Raw genomic sequence first — 10,233 nt, 5'->3', positions numbered from 1 at the left:
ATTGAAAAACAAAGAAACTTCAGGTTTATTTTTTGGTCATTCAATAAGTAGTCAATACTTTTTAAAGAAGAAGAAAAATAATGCTCTTTATTCAAATTGAGGAAAAGAGGTTCATACATCATGTTGCAGATAGCTAACAATCTAAGGTGAAACCTCTTCTATTCAGTATCTTTCCTGAAGCATGAAAGCTAGAGAAGCCAACTTATTAACAATAATGTTGCAGTTTCTTCTTACCCATTGAACACCAGGTGATGAAAAAGAGTGCACCAATAGAATGCAATCTTTGATAATGCCATCAAAATATGTGTAATGCAGTGTTGGTCCCTTCTTACATGACTTCAATACACCATCTTAAGGCCAGAGATTCTTCCACTCTGATACTATAAGATTTGGCATAAACTTTGTTGCTGCTGTCAAAAATTCACCCTAATGGTCCTAATAATGGTTCCAATGCCAAAGTTTGCTTTTAATTTGGCTTTGGTAATGGCTTCTTCCATCTTTCATTCCTCCTTGTAACACTTTTATTGTCTTCAGTAGGCGGTAAAATGAGGCGATGTGCCTGCTGCATATAATCTGCTCAACTAACATTTTCTTTTGCTTGAACACCATTGGTTGATTTGGTTCCTACAATAACGTTCAACAAAGCAAATGGTATTATGATGTGACTAACTTTAGAAGCTTATAAAAGATCATTTTGTAACTTATAAGCTCTGCATTACTGTTGATACTACACATTACACTAAGTTTTGTTTACCAACCTCATCTGGATGTAACCCAAGCAATTGAAGGGAATGGGTAGGTAAGAGATTATTAGTGCAAGAAAATTCAATCTCAGCCTATAAACAACTTCAATTGTCTTCTCCTAGTGTACATAATCATGGCACCTTTTGGAGGAGGAAGATTGAAGAACAATTGCACATGATAATGATAGGAGAATAAATTAAAAGAAAGGTGAATAAAAACGATTGAAATATGAAGGATAAGAAATGACATGAAATAATTCTCTCTAAAATAAAGAAAAGGAAAAGATAAGAACAAAGAGATAATGAATCATTATTGACCACATGCTCAATTAGAACATTTATAGTTGCATATCATGCTATTCACAAAATGAGTGACAAAAGAAGTGAAATTTTATTTTTAAAGAAAGAAAAAATGGTACGAGAAAATCTAATGATAATAATTTAGTATACAATGTAAATTTGCAATTAAAATGATATGACCGTGGCATAAATGATAATCCCTCTAGTCTCGATTATAAGAAAAAAAATACTTTCATTAAATTGTGTCATTTTTAATTAAAAAACAAACATTTTTGTTAAACTATTTTTCATTGGAACTTAATATCAAACATAAAAAAGTTCTTAGCCTTATTAAATGAAAGGTATTTTAGAGAGTCTCATTAAATAAAACATAGGTGACTGAAATTTACTTATATTTGAGACCAAAATATAAAAGACTTTTTTTGCTTATAATTGAGACCAAAAGAAGTAACTACTGGTTAGAAAAAAATAAAAATGATAACTTAAATATAGTATTATACAAAAAGAAATATTTAATGAAGTACATAAATGATATATAATATCTTAATAAAAACAATATAGATTTTTGCCAATGGAATGATAAACATTTTTTGTTTTACAATTAAAATTATAGATATGAAAGAGGAAAAAGATAAAAAGAAAGAGAAAAAATTTTGGAGGAAATTTTTTTAATGAGGTGTTCACATGTGTAAAAAAAACCTTGTTTTGTTAATTGATAGAAGAAGTTCACAATACTATGTAATGTGTATGACTAAAAAATTATATATAAGTAAAATATTATGTGTAGCCAATTATTTGACTATGACAGTTACTTTCTTTGTCTTCGTTTATAAAACTTATGTTTCTTTGTTAATTAAAAAATTATTGATGATTAAAGAATGTTCTTTATTCTAACCGTCTTTAACACTACAAATTATTCAGAATGTTTTCAAAAAAACGAGATTATAACACAAAAGTTGATAATTTAGAATTGATTCATAAAAACAATTACACAAAAATTTGTAGAAAAATCACCCTTTTAAATTAAAAGTTGTAGAATTGTTTCATCTTAAAAACTACACAAGAATTGTTCCTCTCACATTTTGATATCTTATTTGAATTATAAATTTAAAAATCACTCTTTTAAGGAGAATTTTACCTAATGTCATTTACCAAATTTGTTTTTACCTCATTTTCATTCAAAGCAAAAAAAGGTAAAAGTTTTGTATGATTGGATAATCCACAAAGTTTAGCAAAATGCAAAATTGTGATTCAAAGGGAAAGGGAAAAGCTGGGCAATAGATTGAGTTCAAATACATGATTAAAAAAAGTCATGTAGAGAGGTAAGACAAAAGAATAAAAAAAAAAAGAAGAAAGAAAAGAACATACCTAACCAACCAACAATTAATAACTTGTGTTTTTTAATTAAATAATCAAAATTTTAAATCTGTTTGACTATCAGCAACTAAGATTAATGATTATTAAAATTGATAAAATATACTTGATCCGATGGTTCCGCTCGCAATTAGGACCGGAATGAACTAAAAAAAAAGTCACTCAATACTCAATAGCCAGCTTCGGTGTAAGTGACACCTCAGATGACTATGTCTATGAGAGAGAGCAGAGATATAAAACCCAACCCAACCCACCTGGTTACAACGCTACGCCTAGTTGGGTGGGACGACAAAAAGCGAAGAAAAACGCGGTTTTTGTTCCCCTGCTCTATCTGACTCTGTCTCTCTTTCTCTCTGCAAAAACCTTCGTTCATCGTCAACCCACGAACTCAAACAACAAATCATTCATTCTTTCAATTGTAACATATAAAAAAAAATGGGTTGTTTCGCCAGCAAAAACGCTGACACCAAGGCCAGTAGGGCCGCGCGCTGGCGATCCACGGGCATCGTTGCTTTGCGCGATTCCAAATTAAAGGCAAGTTTTGGATCATTTCTCTCTCTCTCTCACACATCTTCGATTTTATTTTCTTTTCCTTTCGATAAATTTATCGTCTTTTTACTCTCTTAGTTTGTGTTTTGTGGTATTTACTAAATTGCAATGGTTTTTCTTTTTTCATTTTTCGTCGGTTGAGATGATTGATGCATGAGGCGTGGGGTGTTACCGTATTAGCCGTGTCACGTGCTAAACCTTGAAAGTGTGTTGATATTATTCTGGTGACAGCAAAGAAAAAAAGATTATGCTGTCTTTCTTGTTTGAATTATGTTACTTGTAAAGTGAAATTATTTGTGGGTGATTTGTGAGTCTGATTCGAATTTTTGGAAAGGTGGTGTTATACTGTTATGTGATACTTGCAAGAATCTGTGTCCAAAAAAATTGATGAGGTCTGTGGCTTTTATGGAAAATTTGAAATTTATGTTGTTAGTTGTTAGAATGTTAGTTTTGTGTATTTGTATTTGTGTTGATTGCCCTTGTGTTTTTTTGTAACACACTTGCTTACCTTGGAGCCTTTTGCTAACAGACGTTTCCGGATGAAATTCTCGAGTTAGACAGATCTGTTCGCACTCTTGACTTGACGCATAATCGAATAGGTAAGAGGTTTTTCATTCTTTTGTTTTCTTTTCCTTACATTTTGGTTAAGATGTCATTGCTCTGAAGTGAGATATACTAATTTTGACCTTGAACAGAAGTGCCTTTCCTCTAAATGATTATTATGGCTATTGTTGTTACTTGTTGCTCTTGTTTTATTGTTAATAATTCGTTTTCTTAATTGCAGTTGACATTCCTGTGGAAATTAGCAAGTTAATTAATGTACAGCGCCTGGTAAGGACCAACTATTACTCTGCCTTTGGGACTGTATCTTCTATTGAGCATTTACTGTAAAACTTTTTGGACTGAGACATCGGTTATGGATTTTTTCTGATGCTGTTGAATTATGAAGGATCGGTTAATTAAATAAGCTGCAATAGATTTTGGCATGAAATTAATAGCCCTTTTTGTTAATATCAGTATTCCAGCCAATTATTGTTGCCTTGAGTACGTTTCATTGAATTTGTGCAGTTCAGTAATATAATTATTCTTGGCCAGTTTCTTTTAAAGGCTTCAGCTAAGTACCTACATATGACGCGTATAATGTTCAATGGGTAGTTATATGCCATGCTTCATTTTCAGATATATGTACTAATTTCTGTTAATCTACAAGCTGGTGATAGAAGGCTTTCAACCCTATGAAAATAATTGCCACAAAAGCAAAAGAATTGAAGAGTCTAGTGCTTGCTAGTAACGAAACCTACAAGCAATTGAAAATTATAATTGTCTCCTTACTTGGTAATTGGTATTTGGTACACTTCTATCCAAGTTGCCATACATGCCTGTTTTGCACCACTCATTGTACTTATCTACTAAAGGGACAATAGAAGTTATGAAGCCCAGGCCTGACGGAAGTTTGGCTGTATTCCTGCCTTGAACCCTGTCATATTGTCGTTTTTCCTTACAAGTTCAGTTACTCATCGATTCTTGTAGAATCATTAAATTGAGTTTATTTATTCATTTTGAAACTCATGCTTTTTGGAACACATGTTAAGACTGTGCTACCTTTCATTTATTTATTTTTGCCATGGTAGTGTTTTGGTAGTGGTTGCTTTGAAGTTCTTAAAACAGCTATAATTATGTGTGAAAGATTGATTATGACCACTATTTAATATGGAAGTTGTACTGACGTTACAGATATTAGCGGAGAACCTCATTGAGAGACTGCCAGTAAATTTGGGGAAACTCCAATCTCTGAAACTGATGAACCTGGATGGAAATCGAATTACTTCCTTGCCTGATGAATGTAATTTTCTTCTTTAATCCTATAAGTAACTATTTAAAAGAAATATTATTATCTTATTTGCTCACATGATATGTATGTAGTGGAATTTTTCTCTGTTTTTTGTAATAACTGACAGTATATTATTTCTCTAGTGGGCCAGTTAGTAAGGCTTGAACGCATATCCATCTCAGGGAATTTGTTAACATCCTTGCCAGCAACTATTGGAAGTTTGAGAAATGTAAGTAATTATGCATCGTGAAACCTGAATATCCCTTGACTTTTTTATGGCTTCTATGATTTGGAATTTGCATCATTTCATTTAATGCATTATATGTAGATATAACTATGAGTATCATTGCTTCACGATTATGGAATTTTGAAAACTATGCAATTATCCTTTTATGTGCAGACATTTAAAAAAGGTAGCTGTCTCCTTGTCAAACATATGTAAGACATGATGTAACGTTACTCATTATAATGAGACACTATATTTTATTATACTGTCTGTTGTAGCCCGTTTTTGTCCAACTGTTCATGCTTTTAGAAAATATCAGTTTTTCTGCTGACATTGGCTTAACTTATAAACCATGAAGAATCTTTAATTATGACCTTACACACACTGACATATTGTAATATTAAATGGTAAATTTATTATAGATAGACTTGTGATTTTGATTTGCATGGGGCTTGGATTATAACCATGCAGTCATAATAAATGAACAGAAAGTGCCCTTGTAGTGTTTTTTGGTATAAAATGCATAACTTTTTCTTAACTTTAGAGTCTAATACATTGTTTGACGACGCAGCTGGTGCTTTTAAATGTGTCAAATAACAAGTTACAGTCTCTTCCAGAGTCTGTTGGGAGTTGCTTCTCTTTGGAAGAATTACAAGCTAATGGTATGTTTTTGATTGACACAAAAGGTTCATGCATGCATTGGCATGAGAATGGTATTGAATGTTTTTGCATATTTGTGTGTGCGTGTGTGCTTTTCATTTTCCTTGTGCCCTAATTCATTTTCATATGCATGTGTGTGTATTTGTTCAACTGGATTTTGTTGATTATTAGCATGATGAGGAGGATCCGCCTTTGTGCTATCTTTATTTCTCTAAAACGGATGTTTTTGTTTTAGGGTTTTGAGTTCACAATACTAGATTGCTGTGCAATTTTTCTTGAAGTTTGAGATTACTTTTCTTACATCTTATCTTTAAGTTGAAGCTTAAGTGCTTGGATTGCCTCGTGTTTTGTAGTCTGAGCATGTTTGTTTAAGGTATTTTTGAGGAATGAATACTTTTGTTAAAAGCTCTCCCTCAGAGAGCTGACATAAAAAGCTCCCCCCTCCCTTCGATAATCCAAACAGGCCTTGGTCTAGTTTAATTTAATCAAAAGTCACTATTTGTAGGGTTGAGTTAGGCCCATAACTCACTTTCTAATAGTTATATGTGGTTATAATTCAAGGATATGCCAATATGTGAGTTTGAAGAATGATTGTGGTGATATACACATCATATGGTTTTTGTGTGATTGACCATTTCTATGTTAATCTAATCTGGATCTTTGGAACAAATTGCACCATCTTTCTTTCTATTTGTCTTTATGTTGTGTTTGACTGAAGCTAATTCCGACCATTTTGTGAACATTTTAGATAATCTTATTGAAGATCTTCCCTCTTCTGTGTGCAATCTCTCTCACTTGAAGTCACTTTGCTTGGATAACAATAATGTGAAGCAGGTAGTATTTTGTGATTATTAAACCTAGTTTATGAAATGCCAGGCTTGATTGAATGTACTTTATTGTTTTCCTGTTCTCGTATATTAATTGATTTATTTTGTGAATGTGTGTTAAATTTTTCTATTATGTTCTAAAATTTAGTAATGGACATCTACCAAGGACTATCCAACTGTAGTGTAAAACAACAGATTGGCCAAATGTTGATTGCTTGTGTGTTTCTTCACTAGAAATTTGATGCTACCCATTGTAATTCTATATGAATTAGGAAGCAAGTACTTCAGTCCTTGAAATTTTTGGAAGCATCAGCAAAACAGGTGAGGAATTTGACCGGATTATATCAGATTACAAAGTTCTGCTACCTGAATTCATCTGATGCAACTAGTAACATCTCTACCTTTAAATTAACAAAATGATTTTAACAAATATATCCAAAGAGACTAATTAATAAAAATGAGGTAAAATAAAATTTATGGGGAGCTGAATAGGATTAGGCTCCTTATCCATAAATTGTTTTTTAAAAATAGGATTAAGATATGCATAAGCTTTTTTAGACAAAAAAATGTAGAAAGAATACAAATAGGCTAGCTCTTATAGTTCTCAGCTGAAGAAATAGCAATCATCATTTGTCATGGGTCAGGATTAGAGTTTCCAAAACTCAACTCTTCCATGGTATGCATCAAATAAAAATGGCTGGAGTTAGTGAAGCATTGTTAGAGATATATACAAATGTATAATCAAAAGTCAGCTGTGTATAACTGAATCAGTTAGAATCTTCATCTGTCTTTAACAGTTGAAAGGTGACTCAGATTGTATAAATATATGACAACTCTCTGAAGAGTTCAATTTAATGAAAGCAATCATTTTCGGCTTAAATATGTTTTTAGCCCCTTAAATTTGGGACACTTTAGGTTTTGGTCCCCCAAATAAAAATCTGTTCTTTTTAGTCCCTCAATTTCATTTTGGAGGGGACTAAAAATCTGTTCTTTTTAGTCCCTCAAATTCACTCTAGGGGACTACAAACAACATTTTACAAATTTGAGGGACTGAAAGGAGCAAATTTTTAATTGGGAGAGCAAAATAAAAAATGCCTCAAATTTGAAGGACTAAAAACATATTTAAACCATCATTTTATTCACAAATCTCTCTCGTTCTTTAACTTCAATTTCTCAGTTGTTCATAAGTTTCTACTTGGCATCATGAGATTGCTGTCTGAGCATGGCGTTGCATGCAAATCCATTCCAGATTTTGACCCATCCTTACACGTCTTCATCTCTGGTGAGCACTCCAATAAACTTCTCACAGTCAGCTTCTGTAAAATTGGACGAGAAAAACTTCCTGCTATGGAAGCAGGTGCAGCAGGTCGAAGCAGCGATTAAAGGACATTGAATCCATTGCTATGTTGTTAATCAAGATATTCTTGATTGACATCTCTCCTAAGAAGACCATGATTGTAGTACTGTCAATGAAGATTCTGAGAGCAGCAAGATCATTTGCTGTTTTCATGGTTCCTTTCATTGTTGTTAGAAGCTCTTGTTTCTTGTGTAGTTGGCTGCATTCATTTTTGGCAGCTGTGGGATGAAATTCATAATTTCTTCAATTCTCAGATTAAAGTTAAAATGTGTTAGTTTTAATCTGAACTGAGGAACACAGAAAGAAAATTGATAAGTATTGGAATATCTGTGGCATATTAAAGCCCTAATTGATTCCTTGATGTCAATTGGTATTGGACTTCCAGTGTTGCAGCAAGAACACCTTGATGTTTTATATCCTTAATGGTCTACCTAAGAATTATGATGCCCTTGTGTTCTCTATCTCAAGTAGACCTGATTCTTACTCTGTTTCTGATATTGAGTCACTCAGATATACTGGCCTAAATTTTTATGATATATGAGCAAACTGATCTTTATCTGGAAGGATTGAAAAAAAAAAAGGAGCCTAGAAGAGGGGCTGTGTGTGTAAATTTAATATGGTGGATATATATTAGGACCTTCATCTGTGTTGCAATTTGCAAATAGGTTGTACTCAAGAAATAAACAGAGTTCTGAGTAAATTATAGAAATAATCTAGTTTCTAGGCCACATTTGAATACAATCATTAACAAACACAGGGTTTCCCTTATCAAGGAGTTTCCTCCTTCAAAACACCAGAAATAGCAATCTGACACATAAATTGTTTTCTACAAGTCTGTTACACAATCTATATATCATTATAGCTGTCTAATCCTAAATTAGTATTGAAATAACTGTCTAATAACTTCCTAATAACAATCTTAAACACCTGATTCAGAGCTTGGTCTATCAAAATACATGAAATTTGAACCTCTTAATCTTAATTGCTTCATGTTCTGGATATGGAGTACTTTTGACGGATGATTGAGAGGATAAGCAAAACATCAGAACTCAGGTTGTAATATTTAAAATGTACTTGATAAGTGTTAAATTTTATTCTTTTATACAAAATCAATTGATTGGTCAGAGTAGTTTCCTGTGCGGGAATGGTTGAGTAGCTAAACAATAGTGTTACAAAACTGATCGACACTGACATAAGAGAAATAGTAGTGTTTCTTTCATCTGTTGAAGTTGATTGTTACTATATGGGAGTTTGCATTGTCAAGCCTTTAGCATTTCATAAACTTTACAGACTTGAATAATATGCATAGGCATGGGCATTTGGGCAATTACTCATTACAAGCATTTGTAAGAGGTGATCCAGTGGTGCAGCATTACTGAATTGATATTTAGAATTGAAGTTACTTTTCTAAACCATACATGTTAAATTGTATCATTGATTTTGAAATACATATTTCATACTGACTAGAATTCAGGTTTGGACTCTGGCATCATAGGTGTCCATCTTTTATGCAATAAGCCTTATCGATAAACTATTTTACAATGATGCGTTTTCCCTTTTTGTTGTCTTCATAAATCCATTGCATCTGAATTCCAGCCCTGGCAGTTTATATTCTAACCAATTTCCTTAGATTTCAATTGTCTTGATGACACTTTGGTTTCCTTTTGGACAGATACCCCTGAATTTATTGAAAGACTGCAAAGCTCTTCAGAACATATCACTGCATGCTAATCCTATATCAATGGATCAATTTCAGCTGGTACAATCTTGTTCTGTTTTTATTTCCCTTAATTTTTCTGCTAAATCTATAGAAATGTTCAAATTCTCGATACAAATGAACTATTGATGAATGCTTTAGATGGAGGGGTTTCAAGAGTTTGAAGCAAGGAGGAAAAAGAAGTTTGACAAACAAATTGATTCAAATGTGATGATCGGTTCCAAAGGTCTTGATGAGGGTGTTGATCTATGAGGTGGTCTTAGGCTTGTTGATGGGGTTCTTTCAGTTGTACATTTGGATGAGCTTCTGGATGTAGCGTGGAATACTGGGTGTTTTGTCCATGCCTTTTATTTCACAAATGAAATAAGTGTATGGAGATCCTTTTGTCACGTTGTATATTATTCTTATTTTTATTTTTTGTTACCTATCCAGATTTGCCTATAAATGTGCTGGCTTGTAGATGCAGGCAATATCCAGCACTAGACTAAATTTCAGAATATGGTATTTGGGGCCATTTTGTTGATAATGAAATATGTATCTCAGCAGCTGTAAATTACGAACTTTAAATATGATTTGAAAGGCAGTGCATTCTATCCCATTAATTATGTCAAGTGAAAATGTGTGTAGAATGGGAAGAATCTTTTGTATT

General features: G+C 32.7%; 1 protein-coding gene across 2 annotated transcripts; it reads left to right on the top strand.

Annotated features, from left to right (window-relative positions):
- Window positions 1-2,631: 2,631 nt before the first annotated feature.
- Window positions 2,632-10,233, top strand: LOC114416605 (plant intracellular Ras-group-related LRR protein 7). Of its 2 annotated transcripts, none has more exons than XM_028381531.1 (9): window positions 2,632-2,951; window positions 3,496-3,565; window positions 3,751-3,797; window positions 4,701-4,809; window positions 4,941-5,026; window positions 5,595-5,685; window positions 6,432-6,517; window positions 6,783-6,831; window positions 7,760-8,285. In XM_028381531.1, exons 1-9 carry the CDS (start codon window positions 2,853-2,855, stop codon window positions 7,891-7,893), a joined length of 771 nt encoding a protein of 256 aa, XP_028237332.1. In that variant the 5' UTR covers window positions 2,632-2,852; the 3' UTR covers window positions 7,894-8,285. The 2 variants fall into 2 exon arrangements, with proteins under 2 accessions (XP_028237332.1, XP_028237330.1); XM_028381529.1 differs by lacking the exons at window positions 6,783-6,831; window positions 7,760-8,285 and adding exons at window positions 9,540-9,626; window positions 9,726-10,233 and having other exon boundaries at window positions 2,644-2,951.

This window comes from Glycine soja, chromosome 6 (assembly GCF_004193775.1).
Source record: "Glycine soja cultivar W05 chromosome 6, ASM419377v2, whole genome shotgun sequence".
Classification (NCBI taxonomy): domain Eukaryota; kingdom Viridiplantae; phylum Streptophyta; class Magnoliopsida; order Fabales; family Fabaceae; genus Glycine; species Glycine soja.
The sequence above is the reverse complement of the archived record's forward strand: the minus strand, read 5'-3'. Positions and strand labels throughout refer to the sequence as shown.